Here is a 27,423-nt window from a genome sequence, read left to right on the forward strand (position 1 = left end):
TATGGAAGTGAGTTAAAGGGTACCATTGACAAGATGACAACATGAGTGTATCAAACTAATAAACACATCTTTCCACGTAGATGAGGGTGTGAGTGTACTAAACTAATGAACTAATCTTTCCACGTTGTTAATGGTGTGTGTGTATCAAACTAATGAACTTATCTTTTTACGTAGGTGACTATATGAGTGTGTCAAATTAATGAAATTATTTTTTCATGTAAGTGACAGTGTGGGTATATCAAACTAATAAACTCAACTTTTCACGTAGGTGATGATGTGAGTGTGCGGTCAAACTAATAAACTTGTCTTTCTACATAGATGACGATGTAAGTGTGCCAAAAGAAAATACCGATATAAACGTTTAACTCTAATACCATGATGAAAATTGAATACATTGTATCTTTTGTTTATTTAATTATCTGAATAATACATAAATTTATACAACTTTTAAATCCTATATAAAATAAATAAATCAACATAATAAATATACACTAAGGCAAAACAAGATTATGCATTATTATACACAAATAATGCCCCTAAGGAGACATTTACTCTACTCTTGGTTTGTGTGTTGGCAAATTCAATGAAGGCATTGGAAAATGCTCTATGCATGTTGGTTGCTATGATTCTGCTTTTGGAGTCTAGCGATGGTCTGTGTTTCTTCCCTTGCAATTGCTACTAGTGTTGCTTTCTTTACCCACTATGCTATTGTGTTGCATCCTCTGTTTTGCATCCACAGGACAGTATTAGTCCTTTTTGAGGTTATTTATTTATTTTGTTTTATTTTTGGTTGTTTTGTTTTTCTCTCTTCTTAATCTCTATCTTTGGAGCTCTTTAGACAGAGAGTTAAGAGGAGAAGATTCCCCCCTCTCCCACTTTTTTGTTCGTGGTGTTCTCTTCCCCCCTTATCCCGGGGTGGTTTGACCCTTGAGTAAATGTTTGGTTTTGGCCTTGCTCACTGGCTTTGTGCATTGTATAGTCTATTGCTAGCTTGTTGCCCTTTTAGAGTGTAACAAGTTGAGTTTAGGTTATTTTTCTACCTAACTAGATTCTTTTTGTTTCATTTATTCTTTTTTACCCAAAAAAAAAACGGCATAACAAAAAATCTTATATTAAGAATATATATTACCCTAGAAAAATATATATTTATGATGTATTATAACATAGAAAATCATATATTTTAAATATATTTCTAACATATTCTAACCATACCAATGATAATGAATCATCATATTATTAAATGTTTACTTTTAGCAAGGTAGTGAGTCATGTTAGTATGTGAGTTAACATGATGCACAAATTTTGGACAGAACTTAAAATTTTGCTGGTGACGTCAAGGCAACAAATAAAATAAAACATATCGTGACGTGAAGGGAGGATCACGCAAATTAGAAAATAATTTTTTTTTTTTAAATTAAAGAAGGTATGTTTTTGCAGACTGACTTGCGAAAATGCCTTCAAAAACATCATGGTTTGTGACACGCTAAATTTTGTCACCTTACTCATGCATGACTTATCACCATTTCTAATTGCTTTTATTTAATTTGAAATTACCTAGAATAATAACATATCATAACTATATACGATTCTTCTCCAAACTGACTTGATATTGGTGATCCAGGTCAAATAAAATATCTTAAAATTCGAATTTCAATTTTAATTTTAAATCCAATTTTAATTGAATTTAAATTTCATTTGAAGTAGAAAGCAATGCTCTTTACACGCCATGAAAGCCTTTATCCTATCATGCCAGTTGATGTTGGATTTTTCCACCCTCGTTTTTTGCGGATATTGAAAGTCAACGAGGCGTCCTACATACGTCTTACCGTCACTTATTGCCCGGTGTTGACGTTGCGTATTTATACCAAATCAATTATTTCTATACGTCCCTTAATTTATAAAATTACATCAAAGTCCTGTAATTGTGAAAATACTGAAATACCCCTTTACTCTTGTTGTATTTTATTAACTATGTTAACAATTCATCTAAATTAATTGCAATTGTCTATTTTTTATGCATGTAAACGTTTTTAACCAATTTTTTTTTTTTTTAGAATAAACAATGAAATAATAATAACCACTGATATCATCAATGGCTACTTTTAAAATTTATTAAATTATTACTTTTACTTACCACAACACTTTTAGAATTTGGATTAAAAATTACGGAAAAGTTGAGGGGTTTTAATGAAATATTTAAAAGATTAGGTGAATAAAAAAATGTGTGATGATGAGGTGGTGGTGATGTCATCCACATCTAGCAAAAGACTTTCAGTCCATCACAGGATTTTGCATTAATTACACTTGACCATCCAATCAAATATCCACAATATTTTGGGTCAGGTGAATTTGATCCATTCGATCAATTATCTATTCAAGTTCCATTACAACTTTCAATGAAAAACCTATGATACATTCGATTTAGATTATAATTTAAACTTGAATGATTTAAACATGTTTAAGTTACCAAACTGAATTAATTGAAAATTGAACTAAGTTAATCATGTTATGCCACAATTTATTTATCAAGTCAAATAGATCAGACAGTTATGTTAATGTTGTGGTAACATCAACATAAATAAAATCCTTATTAAATTTTCTATTATGTTTTATTAATATCATCAATTCATTTAATCAAGTATAATATTACATATTCTATTACATATAGAATCTTCTTTTTTATCACTCAAATTATTTTTAGAGGTTATTCTTAATTTATTTTTATTCTTACTTATTAATTTAAATATTATATATTTAGAATTAATACAACAAGAAGAAAATGTTGCACTATTGCCCCCAGCAGGTAACTTGAGTGATAAAAATTGGAGCATGAAAGTAACAAATAAGATATAGATTTGAAAACAATTGACAGTATATCAAAATCTAACTGTTAAGTATAAATTTATTTAATACAATGGTTATGAAGCTGATTACTTGACCTGAGATTTTATCAATGAACAATGTTATGTGTACTCATTTTTGATAATATAAATGGATACATACTTATATATATCATTACGTAATTAAATATTATTTTATCTTTGATTAAAAATCATTTGGTTATATAATAGCATGTATTAAATATATATTTATTTGTATATTCAAATTAGATGTATAATTTTATTGTTTATTTATTTGGTGTGAATAATTTAAACCCAATTAAATTGAAAAAATAACTTCTAATTAGATGTGAAATTAATAGCCGGACTAGAAAAACCTCTACCCCTTCCATTTTTAATATTATTAACCAAATAATATTTTTATATTTATTATTAATATTTAATTTTAACAAAAATTAAATAATAAATAAATATTTATATTTTTAAAAGTTAACAAAAATCACTTTAACAATAAAATAAATGTAGGATGAAAATAAGTTTTGTGTTTTATTTTACACATGTGACACATTATTTTTTTTTTCAGTTTTTTAATTGAAAACAGTGTAATAGGAAACCTGTTCTCATACCTTATACAAATAAATATAAATTGTGATAAAATTATATGAATTTGTAATATGTATCGATGATAATATGTCATTATTTGTTAAATGATTTCAAATCAAGAAAAATATAATTAATAATATTACATATATATAAATATAATTAATAATATTTCAATGGTGTAATATGTAACACACCATTGAATGATTTTAAAGTGAAAATAGAAGTGAATAATCAAATTGATTTGTATGCATAATTTTATTATAAAATAATATCACTCATATAATAATATATTACCATTGATATCTAAATTAATATTCACTTATCTAGAGTGAAATTAAGATTTAAATAGTCAAAACTAAACCCTTTTATATGTGAAATTGCACTTAGAATGGTGTGATTTAACAAAAAATCGCACATTAAGTTTGACTTTGATCATACAAGTACATCAAGAGATGGTCAAAATCACATAACAAATATATGATTTGATTAGTTTGATAAAATTGTACTTCTCTTGTGTGATTTCGATCAACAAATCCAATTAGATAATCAACAACCTCATAGAATAATATAATATTTTTATAAGAGTGAAATATTTAAAGATAATATAAAAAGAGCAATAATAACATATCATCACTAATGTCTAAATTAATACTTACTTATTCGGTGAAATTATGATTGAAGTAGTCAAAACTGAACTTTTTTGCATGTGAAATTGCACTCAAAATGGTGTGATTTAACCAAAAATCACACATTAAGTTTGACATTGATCATACAAGTACATCAAAAGACGGTTGGAATCACATAAAAAATATATGATTTGATCTATTTCATAAAATTATACTTTTTTAGGGTGATTTCGATCAATAAATCCAATTAGATTATCAACAACGTCATAGAATAATATAATATTTCTATAAAGGTGAAATATTTAAGGATAATATAAAAAAGAGCAATTTTATATATACATACTTTTGATACATAGTTTAGGTACACAAATAATGTGTCATCATATGATTGAGTATTATTTTATCTTTAATTTAAAATCAACTTATCATATAAGTATATATTATCTATGTATAAAAAATATATACGCATAATTTTTTTAATATAAAATTTTACCCCTTTAACATTATATTTGAACTCTCTTCTAATAACAAATTTGAGTTTTGAGTGATATTTTGTTGTTTTTTAAATTAATATATAAGAACATAATTTTCTGCAACCATGAGTGGAAAACAAAATTAAAGTCAATCAAAAAAAAAAATATTAGATATAGAAAATAAAAGTATTGACATTTTTATCCCAAAATAGGTCTACCTATACAATTATACCACATTTTTAACTGATTAAATTTTTTACTATTTTGTTTGCTAAAATACCTAAATACCCATATTTTTAATTTTATATAATTATATCAAAATGTATGATAGATTCATGTTTATAATTTTATATAAAATAATTTTTTTTATTATTTAACGTTGTAATTTAATGTTGTTATATTGTTTAATATTATTATAATATAATTAAAATATTAATAGTTAAATTAGAAATGAGTTGACAAAAATCAAGATGAAGAATCAATTGACATTAACGTTAACACCAACCCTTTCTTTTATTACTTTCAAGAAAAAAACAAAAACGCATGACTAAGTTAATGGACATATTTTCTTTTCATTCATTCTTTTAGAGGGTAAAATAAAAATATAAAGATTGAATTAACTAAGAGAAGTAAGACTACACACATTTTTTACCAGTACATTGCACGATTATGTTGTTAAAACTTAAATAATATCATAAGGCCTACACAGTTCCAAGCAAGGGTATTTTGGGGTTTTTACAGGTTTTGTGGTATTTTCACTAAACCAATTAGATGTGTGGTATACATGTATATATTGTTTAAAATGAGGACAAAAATTTCAATTAACCTAAAAACTATGCTCAGCACCAAGTTATTATTGAAAGTGACAATACTTTCTTGTAATGAGGACACCTCTTTGAAGCTTCAATGTATCTTTTTAATAAAATATTTTCTTTTTTGGAATTATTTTTATGATATGTTTGAATATGATTTTATTTATAATTTTAAATCACTCATATAATTTTATTGGAATACCCATATTTGGGGATGCAAAACTATTATTTTTTCTAGTAAAAAAACCAATTAAATATCTTTATTAAAATGATCAAATTTTTATTATTTTCTGTAAAAGATATCAAATAAAATAAAATTATAAATATTATTTTATTTTTAAAGTAAAAATTAATTTATTTTTTTAGTAAGAGATAGTAAATATTCGTTATCTTTAATGAGAAATTCCAAAATTTGATATTTCTAATTAAAAAATTTAAAAGTTTAATAACTTAAAAAAAAATAATATTTGATACATTTTAAAAAAAATTTAATATCGAATGTTATATTTATACAAATATAATATTTAGATATTAATTTGACAAAATTAATTTTCGGGTATCATATTCTCACAAAATAATTTTCTAATTTTGCTATTATCATACTCGATTATCATTAAAATAATATTTTATGAAAAAAATTAAATTAAAATTTGAACATAATATTCAAGAAATTAATGCTTGACGTAGTAGTGAAGATTCTATGGCAAATCCCAGTCCTCACGAAAAGAAAGAGAAGCCAATTCAATTTTGGCTTTATCCCGTGGAAGATATAATCTGCAATCTTGCCAAACTGACTAATTCGATAGATTAAGTCGTAAACTATTTTATAATTTGATTCAATTTATATATAAATATTATTTTATTTTATATTCAATTAAATTTAATAAAACTTCCAAAATTAGGAAAACTATTTAAAACCAATCAATCTGTCCCGCCGCTGCCACTTTAGCCCCGTCTACAAGGTAAATAATAAAGACAAAAAGGGCCAGTTTTTAAAGAACAGTCAAATTGATAGCCCACAATTTGGCTGAATTCAAAGTGTGAAAACACATCAACAGTGGAAGAAGAGTCATATACCCTTTAAAGAAAAGTCAGATATAGAGCCAAAAATGGAGCCTGGAGTGGAGCCCAAGAGGGCCCCTTGCTTTCAGTCTTTTTTTATTTTATTAAAATGATATATATATATGTCTTGCCCTCAACGATGCATTTTCGTCCCTTCAATAATATCACAACAAGCTACAACTTTCTTTCTTTAAAAAATATGGCAGAAACAATTGTCTCTGTTATTACTGGAAAATTTTTGAGTAAGGTGATGTCCCTTACTTCCAATGAAGTCCCCTTGGGATGGGGTGTCAAGAATGATGTACAAGAGCTTGCTGGCACCTTAACCACCATCAAAGCTGTTCTCTTAGATGCTGAGGAGAAACAAACCCAAAATGAGAAGCTGAGAGTCTGGCTGGAAAAGCTGAAGGAGGTTTGCTATGATATTGAAGATGTTTTGGATGAAACTGAGGTGAACGATTTGTGTAAGCAAGTGATGAATGGTCAAAGCATTTCAAGAAAGGTACGCCACTTTTTTTCATCTTCAAATCCAATCGCTTTCCGTTTTAGGTTGGGCCATAAAATTAAGGAGATTAACAAAAAGTTGGCAAAAATAGCTGCTGAAAAAGATGATTTTAATCTTACTGAGAAAATTTATAGTAATAATATTTTAGGTTGGGAGAGAGAAACCCACTCTTTTGTGCGTGCTTCAGATGTTATTGGTAGAGATAAAGACAAAGAGAAGGTTATGAAAATTTTATTGTGTCCAAGTGATGGTCATGAAAATGTTTCTGTTATTTCTATTGTTGGAATTGGAGGTTTAGGAAAAACCACACTTGCGAAATTGGTATATAATCATGAAAAAGTAAGTGAATATTTTAAGTTGAAAATGTGGATTTGTGTGTCGGATGAATTTTCTCTAAAAAGGCTTTTGATTGACATTATCAATTCTGCGATTGGGCAAAAATATAATCATATGAGTATGGACCAATTGCAAACAATCCTACGTTATATTATAAGAGATAAAAGATATTTGTTAGTCTTGGATGATGTTTGGAATGAAAACTATGAGTTGTGGTGTGATTTAAGAAATTTACTAATGGAGTGTGTTAGTGGAAGTAAAATTATAGTAACTACACGTAGTGATCGTGTTGCCTCGATTATGGGATCTACATACAAGTTAAAAGGACTTTCTCTTGATCAATGTTTGTCAGTGTTCATTAAATATGCATTTAAAGAAGGTCAAGACAAACAACATCCCAACCTTATAGAGATTGGAGAAGAAATTGTTAAAAAATGTAGAGGTGTTCCATTGGCAGTAAGAGTCTTAGGAAGTCTTCTTTATTCTTCAACTTTTGAACAAGATTGGATAAATGTGAGGGATACTGAGATATGGAAACTAGATCAAAAGGATAATAGTATTTTACATGCTCTAAAAATAAGTTATAATCATTTGTCACCTCCTTTGAAACAATGTTTTGTCTTTTGCTCTATATTCCCAAAAGACAACACATTTTATAACATTAACTTGATTAAGGTTTGGATGGCCCACGGGCTTCTTAAAGCCCACAATGAAAATGAAGATTTAGAAACTATTGGCATGCAATATGTAAAAGAATTAATGTAGAGATCTTTCTTTCAAGATATTCAAGATTTAGAAAATGGTGTCTATTCATTTAAAATACATGATCTAATGCATGATGTTGCCGTATCATTGTTTCAAAATGAGGGCTTAATAGTGAAAGGGAGTAACCAAATTACTACCAAAACTTCTTATCGACATTTATTATATCATTTGGATGCAAGTCAAGTAGAAGTTCCAAGCTTTCTACCTAACTTGGGTAATTTAAGAAGCATTATGTTTTCTAGGTATGTTGGAGAAAATATTACTATTAGCCAATCATTTTTAGAATTAATTGTCTCAAAATTTCAGTTTTTGCGGTTATTATATTTATTTGATTTAGGTATTGAAGCAGTACCTAAAAGAATTGATAATCTGAAGTATTTGAGATATTTGGAACTATCATCTAACCCAAAAATTAAAAAACTTCCAAGTTCTATTTACAAGCTACGAAGTTTGCAATTTTTATCGCTGTATGATTGCGAGAAACTAGAAGAGTTAACCACAGATGTTAAGCACTTGATTAGTCTCAGATTCTTAGCCTTAACCACAGTGCAAAAGCATCTACCAAATAATGGAATTGGCTGCTTGAATTCTCTTCGATTTTTAGTTATTGGCAATTGCAGCAAATTAGAATATCTGTGTGAAGATATTTGTCGCCTGAGAGTCATTCGAATACTACACATTTCTCAATGTCCAAGTCTTGTCTCATTACCACGTGGTGTAAGAAGCCTAAGCTCATTAGAAGATCTTCGTTTGATAGATTGTGTAAGGCTTAATCTTGATTTGAGCATAGGATCAGATGAGCAACACAATCATGAAGAACTCAATAGCACAGGGCCTCCCCTTCGATTGCTTGAAATTGATAATTTACCACAATTGGTGAAATTGCCGCAATGGCTTCTTCGCTGTTCGACAAACACGCTGAAAACCTTGCGTATTGGTAATTGTTCCAACTTGAAGGCACTACCAGAGTCAATGCAAAAACTTCAAGCTCTTCGGGTTTGGAATTGTCTTGAATTGTCATCTCTACCCAAGGATATCAATCATCTCATCGCTTTGAGAGAACTAATAATTAAACACTGTCCTATACTGACGGAAAGATGCAAACCAGAAGGAGGTGAAGATTGGCCCAAGATTGCTCATATCCCGAAGATTGAACTTGATGGAGAGGTTATCAAGTCAACCGAAAATTAGGTATGACCAATCCATATCTCTTCTCCTTAATCAGTTAGTAGGCAAATATTCTTGACATATTTATTTGTTTCAAGTCAAAACTTTTGGTAACAATTTGATTGGGTTATCATCAGATATGAATTTCAAAATTTGAACAGCTACAAAACTTAACTTCTTTGTTTCTCCTTCCTTTCTTTAATCTCAAATGTATGCAGGGGAAACTTGAATCAAATGTATGAGTTTTTAATCTCATAAATTCTTCAATTTCCATGAATTATGAACCCTAATTCAACCAATTGACTGGAGGATTTATCCATTTTACTTCTTCTATGTATTAAGCAATGGTGTTCGATCTACACCTTCATGTTTTTTCAGGTACATATCATTTAGTTTTTAGATTATACAATTTTAAAGATTGTTGGGTTTTTAAAGATTATACAATCTTGATTTGAGCACAGCTTTGAGGGAACTAATAATTAAAGGCTGTCCTAAACTGAGGGAAAAGTGCAAACCAGGAACAGGCAGGTATGACCGTATGACCAATCCATATCTCTTCTTCTTCATTTGGTTTAAAATTAGTACTAACACAATACTTATCCTATTCTTTGTTTTATATGTATGCAGGGAAAACTTGAAATAGCCTAATTTGGAGCACTAATTCCACTGAATTACAGGAGGGGTTATTCATTTTAGTTCTTCAACATATTTAGCATTGATGTGGGATCTATTGTCTTCATGTTTTTCAGGTACAAATTATTTGGCTTTTAGATAGTACAAATTGTTGGATTTCTTAAATATTTCTTAGTTTTCTGCTCACCTTAAAATTAACCTCATTTGTAAACATATATTGTAGGTAGGTCTCATGGAGATTCAGCCGAATGGTGCAGTTGGTAAAGCATATATTCCTCTGTAATTTGATTCAGAATATCATGTTTACAATTATAATTCAGCCTTTACCAGTGAATATAACTTCTCATGATCTTATTTTTTTAAATAAATGTTTGTGAATGTAGAGAGTTTTATGTTTATGTTTTAATTGTTTTATGGCAACACATATTTATTCCAATAAAGTTTCAGATTTTATTTCTATTTAGGTTTCAATTATCTCAGTTTTTTTTTTTTCCTTTTTAATTTTATCTTCATCCTTGACGTTGTCATCTTAAAATTTGAAATATAATTTTTGCATATTCATCTTTCTTAGTAAGATACATGATAACTTGAACATGAAATTCTATAAAATAACTTGAAGTCAAACATTGTTTTTATTGTATGTGTAGATTGAAGAGAGAAACGAGCTTAGGGATCCATAATACCTTAGTTTTAATATCTGGGATCCTAAATTTTCTTATTGAAAGGGGAAAAGAAAAAATAGTTGTTGAAATTCTGTTCTACGAAGGATTAGATTACAGGGTGTTGATATTTGTGATGCAAAACAATGTCCTTATGATTGCCAGTAATGTCCTTGGATTGAGCTGTCTTTGGAGAAACTTGGCCTATAACAAGAGTGCTCCACACTGTAAGCTGCTTTTTTTTTCCGGTGTTTGATTTTTTTTTCTATCATTTGGTGTACTGCAATATTTCCCTAGCTGATTCATTCAATACTGATCAATCTTCCTTTCCCTCTGGATATCCTAGAAATGTTGTGCTCAATGTTAGCATGCCATCTGACATTGAAGAATATAAAAGTTTACAGACAATGTAAGTTAGTATTATAATTCCATGAGTGTGTCTCTTATTGTTTATGTGGGTCTTCTTTAATGGTTTCTTTCCCTTTCTGCAGGGATTTGGTTTTCAACAACTTAATTGTCAAATTTCAAGTGCTTTGTTCAGCATTGATACTCTTACTTGTAAATTTGTTGAAGCTTACCTTCATATATTTAAGATTTGACCATTTTATTTAAGTTAGTTTTTTTTATTTTAGATTTTTATCTTACCCTTATTTTCTTGTTTAGCATACATTATTTTGTTTGTTGTTTCTATGGCTAGGTTTCTTGGAAACAATGGCCTATCAGGAACCATTCCTCAGCAAAAGGCTGTATATCTTAAAAACATGTAAGCTTGAGCTTCAGTTTTCTTGAGAATTATGCATATATATCATGTCAAATTAGATGGATGTTATATGTCAATATTCGTTATATCTTCCTTGGAAGTTTTAGAGGCTCAAATGTCAAAGAGGTATTGGTGCCAAATGCTTCGTGAATAGATTAAGAAGAAAAAGAAATAAATTTTATCATACAAACTGAAGAAGAATGAACAATGCACTACTGCTACAAATATGTATCTTGGTGTTAGTCCATCCCATTAATTTTTAAAAATCTAGACAATAATTGTAAGTAATTGATGAAAACAATTGGAAGTCTTGACTGAATAGTTTCTTTCCAGATTGATGTGCATATGTTTCCTATTCATCTGGTGTTTCCAGATCATTCATCTGGTTTTTAAATTCCATTTTGTTCAGGGATTTATCTTACAATTATTTCTCGAGTTATGATTTGATGTACTACATCCCTAGCAAGTATACTTCATACTTCGAAGTATAATTGATCTTTGCATTGGACTGAACAGGAATCTAGTGGCCAGCAATTTCATGTTTGACAACTCAAACATCTGGTTGGTTATAGTTCCTTTTTCAAAATATAAGATGTCAGATTTTTTCTTTTGAAAGAATGCACTTGCTGAAAGAAAAAAATGACTCAACATATATAGGCTCAGCAATGGGATATGCTGCGCTTTAACAAACATAACTGGTAATGTTCTCTGTGCTTGCCAGTATTCTCCCCGGATTGAATTGTTTGCAGAGAAATTTCCCCTGCAGTAAGAATGCTCCATGTTGTAAGCTTCTTTCTTTCAGCTGTATAACTGTTTTATAAAATTTAGTATATTACCAATTTACCTTTCTACTATATTGCTGTTGTTGCTTTGTAAATTGTTTGTTCATAGCTCTAGTTAGGATAACAGGGCCAAACTGATAGTGTAGTATACGTTTGCAATCTGCAGATTCAAGTTTTGCAATCTAGTGTGGTGGTGAAGAAATGAAAGTTGATAGCATAGTGTATAAGGCTGATAACAATGATATTGGTAGAGCTTCTTCTAATCTACTTGATGCAGAAAACGGGGAACTAGTGATGCTGATTTGTTTTCTGATCGACAATTAACAGATTCAACACACATGTTCAAAATACCAGCTCACAAGTGACTGGAACTGTTGCCCCAAAGCTTTATCAGTCTTCAAGGCAATCCTCTGGATCACTTAGATATTATGGACTTAAGTCTGGAGAATAGACCTTACAATGTAAGCGTGTCCTTTGTTGAGGCAACGTTTTGGTAATCAAGGCTCACAAACATGGAGGAGTCTTGGAAGGCATGTTTTTTATATCTATGCTCAGGTGAACTTGCTGGAGAATTTTGGTTCTTGTCCTTGAATACACAGCTTCTACCATTGCAATTTCATCTATTTACTCTCGTAATTGATCCTGTAGGGAACTCTCCAGTTAATAAAAATTTGGCATATCAAAAAAAGCAGGCGGAAATAGTATCGCAATGACAAAGAAATGTAATGTTAATGCATTTGAGAACCATCTTGAAATCCACCTTTTTGGGTTGGTAAAGGGATTTGTTGCATCCTAGTGTCATTCCAGGTACACTATGTAATTCCTTTGGGCATTATATGATGTAAGATGAGTTAATAACGATTGTACATTATATGTTTTCTGATATACATAAAGCTGAATTTTCCTACCCAAAATTTCACACCATCGTTAGTTCATGTTAGAAGGACCAAACTATGATGATTGTTGGTATTGTAGTAGGTCTCGGAATTTCAGGCCTGATACTGATGTTTTTAACTTTCTACATGTAGATAAGAAGTAATAATGATGTTGCAGAAGACAAGTGTCCAAGGGATTTTTAAAATAATAATAGTTGAAGTCTCGTAAGTCAAGCTTGCTTGAGAGATATGATTTATGGTCATAGATCTACTACTGCAGGATACGCTTTCAATCGAAGGGCGATATCTATGAAGCAACTTCCACTAGGATCCCATCAAAGGAAAAATCAGTTTGTTAATGAAATAGCTACCATATTTGTAGAGCAACATTGCAATCTTTTTATTATCCGGTTGCTACATCAAGGGAACTTGACGCCTCCGTGTAAATTAGTATCTTGAAAAACAAAGGCCTCAATCAAGTATTGTTTAGTATGAAGACACTAATTGATAATCAATCTTAGTTTACAATTTCTATTGTGCTTTTCTTGCAAGCAACTGTAACATTAATGTTTGTGATTTTTCTCCTATGATTTATAATATAAAATTTGAAAGTTTCAAAACAAAATAATAATTCTAAAACTTCATGTTCGGGAAATCATCTTGCAAAATGCTCTAGGTTTTGCCTTTCGTCACATAATCCACATCACAAACCTGTATGTAAAGTCCCTCCATCTAGTGTTCTGGTGGTGGATTGGATGGAATCGTTTAAACTTTATGCTATAATACCATTTGTTGGACACTCGAAACTTAATAAATGCTAATTGGGTCTTTTCCACAAGAAAATCATAGACCCAATAACATTTATAGAGTTCCCGAAGCATTTTGGGTCAAGATGGACCTTTTAGATACAACATGTCCATTGTATCAAATAAGAGAACCTTAAAAAATCTCTACAATCTAGTGTTAGATAAGAACTTAGTTGAATCTAGACTCAGGCTTGTTTGAATTGATCAAAAATGTCATTGGTGAGATTAATAGTATCACTGGTAAGAAAAATAATAGTACAAGTGGGATAAATAGTGTTGTTAGAGCGTGATTTGAACTAAATTGTAATCTAACTACCCAATTGAAACTCTAGTTCGAATCAAGCCAAACACCAATTCAAACCAAACTAACTCAGTTCGGATCTACCCTTACTAGAAGCCAACTCCATAGCTAATAATTGCAATTGCTTAAAACAACTTTTCCCACCAGTAGGCATCTTCAACTTCAACACTTACTAAAGTTGAGGGATTGTTGTTACTAGTATAATTGATTCCAATGAGATCTCCATGTAACAATTCATTGCGGATATATGTTGATCCACTTATGTTCAAAGCATGCTTTTAAAAATCAACGCTTCGATCATTCGAACCGTCACCTGCTAACAAAAACAATTACATTCATTTGAAAACCCTTTTTAAAGTAAAATCGGATTGGATCGGACGATTTGAACTAGGTTACATAAAAAATTAATTTTTTTAATTCATTATTAGGACTTAAATCAAAGTTCTCATGTATCAATTTTACGCATGTATACCATCAAACTAAGTTTATTTTAATGATAAAATAATTCAAATTATATATTTAATGATAAATTATACAAACTTATTATAAATATTAATTTTAAATAATTAACTAGTCTAACCAAGAGTCAAACGGCCAAACTATCCCCTCTATTGAGCTAATGTCCAATCCAATTCTAAAAATATTGGTTTAAAGTGTCAAAATATTGCCCTGTTGGAATTTTCCCACTCAAATTGTTTTAGGACAAGTTGAACTTTGAGAGATAATCTAACAAAAGGGATTTATGCAAGAATCTCTCCACTCAAATGATTGAAATAAGGTCTAATGACTCCAAAACAAACAATTATTTATTGGTCTTTGTAATCTCACCATAGAGATAATTACGTGATAGATTGAGCATACGAAGTTCCAGTAAAGTTCTTATTTTAACAGAAAATAGATTCACAAATAGCCTACTATAAATTTGAAATAATACTCAATTATATAGTGATACATCATTATTAATAAATACTCATTATAAGGTCACATAGTCTCACTCATGCTTAAAACAACATAAAAGTAAGAGTAAGATTAAGTATACTGAGTTCTAATTCAAAGTACATGAGAAAAATGTAAGTCATAATAATTACTTTCATGTGACTTTTTTAATACTCTAACCAGATATTTTTATTTTCAATATTTATTGACATTCGTATATGAATTTGAAATCAAATTATTTTGAGTTGACGGATTCCTTCTTGACTATCACTTGTTTCTGCATACAAACAACGGATAACCAATCTGGCTTATTATACATGACATGAATAGTTTTATATTTTTACACTATATAAAACATATGTATCCACATTAGATCCAAGTGTAACATCTCAGGCTGAATGATTAATAGTACACTAAGGCAATCCTATGATGAATTATTAATTACATTTTACATATCTATGTGATTCATCGTTATTAGTCATACTTAAAAAATAATTCATTAACTATTAATTCACATAATATGACTTTCACAGTCACTCCTACTAATATCATCTCATGATAGTCAATAGAGGCATTTAGTGTGCCTATTGTGCAATGTCATTACCTAATTGGCATCACATACATAGTAAACGCTTCAATGATTTGATCTTCCAAAGTCCATATCATCCAACAATTCACATGCACACAATATAATTAATGAATAAATAAATAAAATGAGGTATACCATACATGTGAAATACAAAACACTTCTTTTATTAATATTTAATACAAGATGAAATGCCCTGAAAACGATAATATGATTGGTTTCTACGACATGCACTAACAAATTTATCTAAGGAAACATAAATCAACATAAAAATATATGTTAACATAGGAAACCATATATATAGGATATACTCGAACATAGGAAGCCATATATTTGGAATATATTCTAATATATTTCAACATCCCCTCAAACTCAAGTTAGCAAAAGATTTGTCAAATTGAGTTTGTAATGCAAGTCAAAAGATGAAGGCTTCTGCTAACTAATCAATAAAAGATATGAAAGTGAGTTAAAGGGTGTCACTGACAAAATGATAACATAAGAATATCAAACTAATGAACCTATCTTTTCACATAAATGAGGGTGTGAGTATACCAAACTAATAAATTTATCTTTCTCATATAGGTGACGGTGTGAATATAACAAACTAATAAACTCATGCTTCTACACAGGTGATCGCACGAGTATGCCAAATTAATGAAATCATTTTTTCACATAAATAATGGTGTGGGTATACCAAACTAATGAACTCAACTTTTCACGTAATTGATGACATGAATGTGCAGTTACATTAATGAACTCATTTTTTTACATTGGTGGCGATGTAAGTATGCCAAAAGGAAATACTTACATGAATGTTTGACTTTGATATTATGATGAAAATTGAATAAATTGTTTTTTTTGGTATATAAAATTGTCTAAACGATATACAAATTTATAAAAGTCCTAAATTCTCTATAAGAAAACATAAATCAACATTATAAATATACAATAATGCATAACAAGAAAACATATATTAAAAATATATGCTAATCTAGGAAAACATATATCTAGGATAAAGTAGTGTTATGTATACAACGTTTTTTATAAATAATAACGTGTCATCATTCGATTAGATAATTAAAAATTAAATATAAATAATATTCAATCACATGAGAACATATTATTTTTATACACAAAATTTTACATATAGTTTTATTAATTTTAGATATATTATAACATAAAAAATCATATATTTAAAATATATTTTAACAAATTCTAACTATACCAATAATGATGAGTTCTTATATTATTTGAATGTTTAATTTTAAATATAGTAATGAGTTATGTCATCACAATGCACAAATTTTGGGCATAACCTTAAATTTTGTGGGTTATGTCACGATCAACAAATAAAATAAGATATCTCATTGCCTCAAGGGAAGACTTGCACAAATTAGAAAATTAATTTTTTATAAATTAAAAAAGTATATTTTTGCAAACCAACTTACAAAAATGCCTACGAAAACGACTCATTGTACGTGGGTCTTGAGATTTGATAGAAACAATGCAATTCATGACATGCTAGTTTTTGTTTTAATTATTTTATATTTAATTTAAAATTATTTAATAATATAATAATATATCATAATTATATATTATTTAAATTAATTAGGCATTAATGATGGTGGTCAAATAAAATATCTTAAAATTTTAATGTTTATATCAATTTTAATTTTAATTATAAATGCAATTTTCATTGAATTTAAATTTCATTTGGAGTAGAAGACAATCCTCTTTAAATGCCATGAAAGTCTTTATCCTATCATCACATGAAACCGTGAGCATCTTCCAATTAATGCAATTTAATGTTGGGATTTTCCATTTCCACGCTTTCATTTCATGTCCATGTCACAGCAACTTGCCTAACGCCAATCTCGCAAAAACGACACCCTCCTCATTTATTGCCTGATACTGAAAGTCACCGACGCGTCGTACATACGTCTTAACCCCCATTTATTGCCTCCCACCACATTCCGACACGTGGATCCATGGTGAGTTCATTTCAGGCTGTTTTAAATGCCCCGATGTTGACGTTGCGTGTTTATACAAAAGTCAATTATTTCTATACATCCCTTAATATGAAAAATTACCTCAAAGTCCTGTAATTTTTAAATTAGTGAAATACCCCTTTTCCCTTGTCTATTTTTTTCACGTCTAAACCTTTTTAACCAATTTTTTTTTATGAATTATACGGATTAATTAAAACTCAATTTAATGCAAATTTTCTCCTTATTTCTTACTTTAAAAACCTTGGATTTACAATAATTTTTATATGTAAAATTCAATCAAAACAAAAAATAATTCAACAAAAAATATGATTATTAGTTAATAAAAATTATTTATTAGTTATAATAAACTATAATTAGTATATTAAAACCATTTATTTTGTTAAAAATAATGATTTTTTTATAGGTAGAAAGTTCAAAAATAAAAAGCTTTATAGATGTAATCATGTAAATATTTATCATAGATTTTAGAATTGAATATTTTCAATAAAACATGTATTTCTTGATTGCATTCGTGGAATAAAATATTAACTAATATAGTTTAATATCAATAAAATATAAAATTATATTATTTTAATTAATTTCTCTAATAATATTAAGAATGTAATTATAAATTCAATTATAATAAATTTTTAAATATTTATAAGTGATAAAATTAAATCAACACTTAGAAAAGTTTTGTTGTACTAAAATGTGATGATTCGATGACCATTAAAAAATAGTTTTTAAAATTTATTAAATTATTACTACTACTTATCATAATGCTTTTAGAATTTGAAAATTGATGGAAAAGTTGAGGGGTTTAAAGAAATATTTAAAAGATTTGGTGAATAAAAATGTCCTAGGATGAGGTGGCGGTGATGTCATCCACATCTAGCAAAAGACTTTCGGTCCGTCACAGGATTTTGTATTAATGACACTTGACCATCCAATCAAATACCCACTTTCTTTTTTGATAGGGTTGAATTGGAGCAATTTGACCCATTATCTATACAAGCTTCATTTTTAGTTAGTAAATACAAGAACGAAAAAAAAGGGCATATGAATTATATGAATATAATAAAATGAATAATAAACAATATATTTATAAAAAAAATTCTTAGAATTTTTATTAAAAAAAAAATACAAAATATATATATATATAGATTTAATATAACATATCATTGATAATATATTTTTAAAAATACAGTAACATTATAATGATTTTAGTACTTTTTTATGAATCTCTTATTGAAAAATCAATATCACAATTGAAATATAAAATATTTATTTAACTATTAAATCTAATATAACATAATACATAATCAAAATTCTTTATATAACAAATAATGTATCAGTTAATTGAAAAAAATAAACAAATTAATCAGTTTGAATTTCAAACTTATATCAGAGTAAATCTTTGTACAGGCTGTAGGGGAAGAAAATGCAAAATTAGAGTTGGAAATTAAAAAAGAAATATTGTTAGGTTTTTTTTTAAATAGCAGTGACATTTTCGTAAATAATTAAAAATAAAATGGATAATTTTGTATTTTAAGTTTAGTGAAAAATTAAAAAATATGACACATAATTTGCGTTTAATATGGGAATGACCTAAAACACATGTTTAACATGTTTTAAGTTTAAAATTTTTTTTAAACATGTTTAATACATGAATAATACAGGAACACGAATAATTTGTAAATTTACTAACTAGGGCTTTATTACAACTTTCAATCAAAAACCTGTGACAAATTTGGTTTGAATAATGATTTAAATATGTTTAAGTTATTGAACTGAATTAATCCAAAATTAAATTAAGTAAATTGTATCAAATTACAATTTATTGGTTGGATCGGAAAGATATACTATTTATGTTGATGTCATGATAACATCAATATAAATAAAAAAATTTTATATGCTTAAATTAGATATACAATTTTATTATTTATTTATTTAGTGACAAAAACGTTTCATCAAAATTTCAATAGTTTTGATTTGAGTCTATTTTTTTAATCATAATTAAGATGTCTTGTCAACTTGAGTTATTTATTATTTTGTTATTAAAGATTGTCAAATAATTAATAATTTGAATTTATAGTTATATGTTTCCATCATTTATGAATTTTCGTGGGGCTCACGCTACTTGCGGCTTCTCTTTATTATTTTATTTTACACATGCGAAACAATTTGTCTTTTTTTTTTTTTAGTTTTTTTAGTTGAAAACAGTCCTATAGAAAATTCTTCTCATATCTTATACAAATAAATATAAATTACGATAAAATTATATGAATTTATAATACGTATAAACGATGAGATATTATCATTTGTTAAATAATTTTAAATAAAATAATTATTAATATTATTAATTATTAATTATATAAATAAATTGTACAGATTAATATGGTTGCATACTATTAGGTGAGTTTTAAGTGAGAGAAAAATTAAACAATCACATAACCTAATTACAAATAATCACTTCAGTTTATACTGATATATTAGTATAATTTATTTATATATATAATTTTATTATAAAATAATATTTAATTATATAATAATATATTATTATCGATATCTAAATTAATACTTATTCATTTAATGAGATTTCAACAACTTAAATAGTCAAAATTAAACATTTTTCCATGTGCAATAGCACTTAAAATGGTGTGATTTGACCAAAAATTGCATATTAAGTGTGACTTTGACCATATGATTGTATCGTAAGATGGTTGAAATCACATTAAAATGTATGATTTGATCGGATTTGATAAAATTACACTTCTTTTTATATATTATTTTCTATAAAAGATATTAAACAAATAGAATTATGATTATTATTTTGTTTTTGAAATAAATAATTAATTTGATAGTTTCAATAAAAATAACATCTTTAAAAAGAATATTCAAAAGTTTGATATTTTTAATAAAAAAATCTGAAAATTTAGCCTCTTTTATAAAAAAAAAAATTAATTTGATATATATAATAGAAAAAATAAAATTAACTCCTTCAATAAAAAAAAAAGGCAATAATATTTATGCAAATAAAATAGTATTTAGATATAACTTTGACGAAATTAATTTTCGGATATAATATTCTCACAAAATAATTTCTATTTTGGCTGTTATCATATTGACTAACATTAAAAATAATATTTTTATGAAAAAATTAAATAAATATTCAAGAAATTAATGCTTGATGTAGTACTAAAGATTTTCCATGGCAAAATCCAATTCTTAATGGAGAGAAAGAGAAGCCAATTCAATTTTGGCTTTATCCCGCTGAAAGGTATAGTCTAGTATAGTGACGGTAGCAGTTGTGGTTGTATAAATTATATATGTATTTATTTTTTATATATAATTTATACATATAAATAATATATTATTATATAATTAAATATTAATTTAATTTAATTTAAAATTATCTGAATTATATATTTTGAGAACTGTGATAACTTAAAAATTCAACGCACTGGGCAGAAGAAACGGCTTCCCTTCATTAATATTTCTATAACTAAATCACATGGCTGGCAAAACCAATTTCAAAAAAATATTATGCCAACCAAAGCATAAATCATGCAATAAAAATAAAATTCAACAAAATTACAGCAAATTTAAACCTGACAAACCCAATAATCATGCCTATGCATATAATATAATCTTTCTATAAATAAATAATAATTATAATAATAATAATTCAGGTAATGCTGAACCTAATTTACACTTTGAAAACTGTGTTTAATTTCACTGTACATGAAGAAGTTGAGATAATTTTCTTCAGAAGGATGAGTTCAGATCAATTTTAGCCTTCTTCGCCGCCTGAAACGGCACGGTGGTGTTGCAACGAGGGCACTTGGGATTTGCTTTTAACGTGACTACATAAAGCAGGCAGCCAGGGCAGCCTGCTGCGAACATTCCAGGGCCTGAAGATGAAGACGAAGATGAAGAGACAGAGGGCGGCCCTGGAGAATAAGAGGCTTGTTTTTTCTCCAGGGTCCGTTTTTGGGCTCTTTGCAGTGCGGATTTGACCTTGTCCAGAGTACAAACACTTTGGTAATGGCTTGACGAGGATTGCAGCTTCAAATCCAGGCAGGTCTCTTCCAGAAAGTGGTTGATCTGCGGCGGTTGTTGCGGCGGCGGATAGTTCAAATCCTGGAAATCTGCATCTGGGTTTGTTTCCGGAGGCAAATTCTTCCTGTTATCCGAATTTTCTGATGCAGAAATTGACGATAACGGCGTATTTGGTGACTTGCATCTCGCCCGTTCTTCTCCATACTGCTAAAAATACCAAAAAGAAAAAAAGCTTCAGAATTTCTCATCATATTAACCGATTCAACTCATCTGAACGGTGAATAAAGACGAACAAACAGGCCTACCTTTGAACCCAGATCCGATTCTGAGTTGGAAACCTTGGAAAGGCCTCCAAGCAAGTCTTTGGTGATTAAAATTTCTGAATTGGAGTTGCTTTCTTGTCTCAGACTGAGAAAATATGAAACATCGGCAGCCATTTTCGAGTGGTTTTCAATTTGCAGTATCAGAAAAAGGAGGCACGGAAGCAAGAGTATTTATAGGCAGACAGAGAGAAGATAGGGCTATGAAATCAATGCGAGGAAAATTGTAAAGTGGGGCTCCAGATAATTAAAGATCAATTAATTATCACAGCTAGTTCGAACGCTGGCCTCTCCCGTTTCTATGTTAAATGACAATCATGCCCCCATCTACTGTTGTAACTACTTTGTATTTTTGGAAAGTGATGTTACATATATTTATAATGTATACCAATTTTAATATAATAATTATGATATATTATCATATAATTATATATTAGTTTATCTTTAATTCAAAATCAATCAATAGTATAATTACATATCATTAATTAATACTCAAATTAAAGTTCAATATACGTATTTATTATAAGTATATATAATTTTATTGTTTTTAAAATACAGTGGTAGTCAACAATTTTCATCATAAATTATTCTTACTAATCATTCGAAAGTGTGGTGAGATGATTCGAAGATAATTTTGTGGATATGAAGTTAAAATCTCAATTTTGAATGATCTTTTGGATTGGATTTGAACTAAACCAATTCAAATTTGATTTAGTGTTCAGTTCGAACAAATTTAATTTAAGTTAAAATAGCTCTCATTTGAGTTTAAATTGACCAAACAAAAATATAATGATTATGTAGAAAGCAATAATAGATTCATCTTTTTCAATGAGTTTTTATTTTTTATATCAAATTTTTTTCCTTTTTTAGTTTCTTCTTCAACACTTATTCTCCGATCTTTTTCGAAGACTTCTCTGGCAATCTCATCTTTACCTCAAATAATTTTTTTTTAAATTCGAATCAAGTTTGATCCGATTAAAATTTACCCCTGACAAGGGTTAAAATGGAAAAGAAAAAGAGAAAGAGGGGTAAAATGGTCATTTAAGTTGGAGAGGGTCAACATAGAATAGATAGACAAATGAAGAGATAAATGATGACAGTGGTGGGTGCTGGATTACATCTTAAGGATTAACGGAAATTTCAGCGTTATAATAAATGGCAGCATTAAATGATTTTATTTTCGGATTGTTCAAGGCCACCCCAAGCCATCCACCCTTTATTACCATTTGTTTTTGGGCCCATTTATTCCTCATCTATCCCTTCATTAATGTTCTATTTATTGTTGCATACAATGTAATTAGGGCTCGATCCCATCAACGATTTGATTTGCTTTCTTATACAAGTTAAAGATCAAATCGACTTAAAAACTGGAATTTAGCTTATTTTAAATTGAATTTAAAATTAAATTATTTTTAATTCTAATTTAACCCCTGACCCATTGTTTTTGAATCAATTTCTAAATAGGAAAATAATTTATGATATTAAATAATAAAAAATTTGTATAAAATAAATATATTTATATATTTGTGTACTACACTATTTATATTACCGGTCAAATACAGGAGAGTAGGACTTTTGCACATTGATTGAAGGCCAAAAGACCCATTCAAGAGACAACATCGACGATTGAAAGTTCGTCCCACAATTCGCCTCTTTTGGTGTCTTATTTATCTCTCTAGACGATTTCTCTTCCTAAGCATCATCTTTGTCCTTTTAGACAATTTCCCTTCCTGAGGGTCTTCATTCAAGCATCTTCATCTCCCAAGTGTCATCTTTATTCGAATGTCTTTATCTTTTGAACGCCGTCTCCATCCAAACATCTTTGTCTCTTAAGCGTCATCTTTGTCGAAACAGAAAGATCGATGGCAAGGGTCAACTATCGATTGAAACAAAGGAGGTGGTAGGAGAAAAAAAAAAAAACCTTAGGAAAAAATGATAATTTTTCAAAACTTTAGGTGTGAGGATATGTTAGTTTTCTAGAGTAGAGAGAGAATGAAATAAAATTTTAATTTTTAAAATTTTTTTATTAAATAATAATTTTAACAGAATAGTATGTATTTAAATTTTTAAAACTTTATAAATAAAAATTTGATGTTGATCCAAGAATGAAATCTTGTATGAGTGGTGCCTAATGAATAGAGTGTTTATTGTGAATTTCATTTAAGTTTGACTTTATTAATTGAAAATTTTCCGCACATGATAGAAAAATTATTTGTGGTTTATAATAATTCATGTCTATCTAAATTTATTATTGTGAAGTACAAAATTATTTCTGAGTCTCAATTAATTTTCCTATTGAAGACTTAGATCCTATGACTGCCCTTCTAGGCAGGGCTGGTTTACAATAATGGTTTGTTATTACGGGGTAGTTCTCATAAATGATCATATTAATGACATATACAATATTTGAATTTTCGATCTAGATATTATAAAGTTGGATTTTAGAATTTAGTAGCGTGAAGCATTTACCAACAAAGAGATCACTCTACGAGTCGAGAATATAACATTTACACGTATGATATGTTAGTATAATTATCTAAGCATAACATAATATATATTACTCTGGAAATGTAACATTTTATGATTGGATGGTTGTATTAGTATCTGTCAAAAGGATTTTTTTCTTAAAGAGATGCTCTTCCTACGGTTGAAAATGAATCAAATGTAATTATTTCATTTCTTAGTATTCTTTTACTAGAATTTTTTTTTTTTTTTTTCTGAATTTCAACAATGAATTCAAGAGAAATTTAGGTGGGGCATGAAAATTTTTGGATTTATATATAAGGACATTTTAGTTATTTCAGATAAATGAAACATGTTTATTTAATGTTTAAATTTTGGGATAGTTCGCTTAGAACCCTAATGTTTAGGATAAGTACTTTAATATCCCGCAAAATTATGTGCCATCAAAACATTAAGGCATAATCATCAGGGTTAATTAGGATCTAAAAAGTTCGAAAATAGGTAAAGACGTTGCTCTCCTTAGTGTAAAGATCATCATTCAAAGGTTAATTGAACCATGATTTTATTTGTAAATGTTGGTTAGCTTACTTGAATAACATAACTTATTAAGTACTAGACTTGCAAATACTATTATTGAGTAGTGGCTAATGGAGGGGAGCAGGGTCAAGTGACCCCCCTTACCAAAGGTGGCGATGAGCCATATCAAGTTAGTTTTGAGATAGTCTATTATGCCTACAGATCATGTTAAGTCAAAACTCACCCTGTAACAGGTTGAGTCACTTGTAAATTTATTAAAACTCACAAAATAATTTTAAAATTTTTTTTAATGACTTGTTATTGTGACAAGTTGTGTGAGTCAACTGTGTGCTAGATATCCATACTTGTAACACAATTGAACAATCTACAGACCTGACACAACTTATTATAGTAACGAATCATACTTCAAAAGACGAGAATAAAAATAGGGGATTCGGGCGGCTCCAACCCCTTACCATATTTACCCCATACGTTTGAAATTATTATTATTATTATAATATAAAATATCAATAAATTGTTTAAAAATATATTTGATCATTTTAAATTTTATTATTTATCATCCACTCCAATTTAAAATATCAAATACTATTGATTGGAAGTTACAAATCAGTTCTAGCATTTAAGAATAGTCTGGTAACTTATTGGAGATGAAATTTTTCTTTAAATTCAAAACTCCAATTTATTGATATTTGTTGATGTTAATTAAAAAGGAAAATATGAAAAATTTATATAATAAATTTCGTAAATATGGTAAAAAACAAATTATTAATTGGTCATTGCATCCTATGATTTTTGGCAATGTTTTTGGAACTTAACGAGATGTCAATCTGATAGAGAGGCAGTTTAGTCTAATTTATGGTTAGATTAGTTAACAGTATAAAAATACTCAATCACATGATAATACAATATTTAAATACCTAATTGAGTACTTAAAGCTGAGTACATATAGTTTTATTAGATAAAAAATCTTTCCATCTCTATCACGACAATACGTGTATTTGTTAATAAATTGTTGTATCACTTGTACAAAATAGGGGTTAGCAAAAAAGATAAAATAATAAAACTTTCATAAAAAAGATTTGGGTTCAAAACTCTGTCATTACTATTAAAAACTTGACTTAACCAACACAATGATAGTGCGTTTAATCGCTATATCCTGAGATTTTTCAGTTATCAAACAAAATGTTTTTGGTTTATAGAATTTTTTAGCGAAATTGTAGCATTTACTAAAAAAAAATCACTCCAAAATGTGATAATTTATGATTGCATGGTTTTACTCCTATTTGTCGAAGAGATTTTTGTAGGGAGATGATCTTAGACCATTGAAAATGAATCAAATTTAATTGTTTTGTTTGGTAATATTGTTTTACTAGGATCAATAAATCTCTTTTTTAAGGGGAAAAAGTAAAATTATTGGGTTTAATAGTTTCGATAATTTAGTTTAATCTGATCTAGCTTCAAAAAAGTTTTAAAGTAAATCAATTTCTTTTTTGTTGGCAGAAGATAATCCAACCAATCAGATCAAACGATTTAATTCAATTTTTAAACCGTGATCCTTGGGCTTGGGCCTAAGGATTCTTAAGATTATCTCAACGACCAAAGAACACCACAAAGGCTTATTCCCACCCAAGGTTTAACGCATTTTAAAATATATTACCGTAAATTTTAAAAACTGAAATATTCATCCATTATCCAATTTTGATTAGAATTTTGTAATAGAGATAAAGATAAAATTATTATTTAACCACTAAACCCTAAAATTTTAAAAGTTTATATTATTTTTTTCTTTATTTTGAAAAACTAATAATTTTCCCTTAAGTTGAGTTTTGAAATCCATTTTTCCCATCATGGGCAATAGGAGCTGCATGAGAAAATCCAAATGAAAATGATAAAGTTTCTTCAGACATCTGTCCCTGTAATTGTTTAACTCTGGAAGAAATTCCAACAATGTTTCTGAACTTTTCAAACAAAGTTAAAGGATCAATCCTGCCTACTACCCCAGATTACCTTTGGCATCAAAAGCTAACACACACACCATAATTTTAATTGCATAAAAATATTTTAAAGTAACAGAGAGGAAAATTTTCAACCTTTTTCAAGGTGTGGACAGCCGCCAATCTCAAAACAGGATAGGAAGAACTCAAAAAGAGCTGAAGAACAGTAATTACAGGAGTCAATTCTCGGCTGGTCACACCATTGAGCTCAGTTATTCTTAGTATAACTAGTGGGAGTAAATACACTTAAAAGAAAATAATCTACACACCGCAAAGCCTTCAACGTTTCTTCATTTAAACACAGTTCACTAACAGTTACTGCTTTGGGGGCCTCAAAAATCACCATCTCAACCTTATGGCGCAGACCACTCTCAAGAAAATCATAAAAAGGCCGGTCTCCTGTTTGAGTTACTTCATAAAGAAATTAAAAAAGTAAAATAAAAACATTTACCAACAGCAAATCATATGTGCTTCAACAGGAAACATATGCCTGAGTGGTATAACGAATCAAGAGACATTGTGCCAGAGGAGA

General features: G+C 28.5%; 3 protein-coding genes across 13 annotated transcripts in view; 2 read left to right on the plus strand and 1 right to left on the minus strand.

Moving 5' to 3' along the window:
• Positions 1-12,894, plus strand: part of LOC123227520 (disease resistance protein RGA2-like) — a 56,147-nt gene extending 43,253 nt beyond the window's left edge. The window contains exons 6-9 of one of the 9 annotated variants that reach the window (XM_044652478.1): positions 11,179-11,244; positions 11,758-11,802; positions 11,899-12,024; positions 12,183-12,894. In XM_044652478.1, the coding sequence (XP_044508413.1) occupies positions 11,179-11,244; positions 11,758-11,802; positions 11,899-12,010 (223 nt within the window). In that variant the 3' untranslated portion in view covers positions 12,011-12,024; positions 12,183-12,894. The remainder of the gene's footprint in view (positions 1-11,178; positions 11,245-11,757; positions 11,803-11,898; positions 12,025-12,182) is intronic. The other 8 variants (XM_044652477.1, XM_044652479.1, XM_044652481.1 and 5 more) reach the window with 8 other exon arrangements.
• LOC123227511 (putative disease resistance protein RGA1) lies at positions 6,346-10,279 on the plus strand. 2 transcript variants are annotated; one of them, XM_044652452.1, is made up of 5 exons: positions 6,346-9,213; positions 9,408-9,567; positions 9,651-9,717; positions 9,817-9,938; positions 10,046-10,279. In XM_044652452.1, the coding sequence occupies exon 1, from the start codon at positions 6,526-6,528 to the stop codon at positions 8,020-8,022; it is 1,497 nt and encodes a 498-aa protein (XP_044508387.1). In that variant the 5' UTR covers positions 6,346-6,525; the 3' UTR covers positions 8,023-9,213; positions 9,408-9,567; positions 9,651-9,717; positions 9,817-9,938; positions 10,046-10,279. The 2 variants fall into 2 exon arrangements, with proteins under 2 accessions (XP_044508387.1, XP_044508388.1); XM_044652453.1 differs by having other exon boundaries at positions 10,050-10,279.
• Positions 12,895-20,979: 8,085 nt separating the features above from the next.
• Positions 20,980-22,126, minus strand: LOC123227518. 2 transcript variants are annotated; one of them, XM_044652473.1, is made up of 2 exons: positions 21,883-22,126; positions 20,980-21,781 (listed from the first exon to the last, which is right to left on the minus strand). In XM_044652473.1, the coding sequence occupies exons 1-2, from the start codon at positions 22,012-22,014 to the stop codon at positions 21,284-21,286; spliced, it is 630 nt and encodes a 209-aa protein (XP_044508408.1). In that variant the 5' UTR covers positions 22,015-22,126; the 3' UTR covers positions 20,980-21,283. The 2 variants fall into 2 exon arrangements, with proteins under 2 accessions (XP_044508408.1, XP_044508407.1); XM_044652472.1 differs by having other exon boundaries at positions 20,980-21,784; positions 21,883-22,097.
• Between the last annotated feature and the right edge of the window lie 5,297 nt (positions 22,127-27,423).

This window comes from Mangifera indica, chromosome 10 (assembly GCF_011075055.1).
Source record: "Mangifera indica cultivar Alphonso chromosome 10, CATAS_Mindica_2.1, whole genome shotgun sequence".
In the NCBI taxonomy this organism is placed as follows: domain Eukaryota; kingdom Viridiplantae; phylum Streptophyta; class Magnoliopsida; order Sapindales; family Anacardiaceae; genus Mangifera; species Mangifera indica.

Bases quoted from the DNA above. Each gene is read 5' to 3' on its own strand.
- LOC123227511 (XM_044652452.1), top strand. From the start codon at position 6,526: ATGATATATATATATGTCTTGCCCTCAACGATGCATTTTCGTCCCTTC.
- LOC123227518 (XM_044652472.1), bottom strand. From the start codon at position 22,014: ATGGCTGCCGATGTTTCATATTTTCTCAGTCTGAGACAAGAAAGCAAC. The intron at 21,785-21,882 runs GTAGGCCTGTTT...TGGTATTTTTAG, and splicing joins AATCGGATCTGGGTTCAAAG to CAGTATGGAGAAGAACGGGC.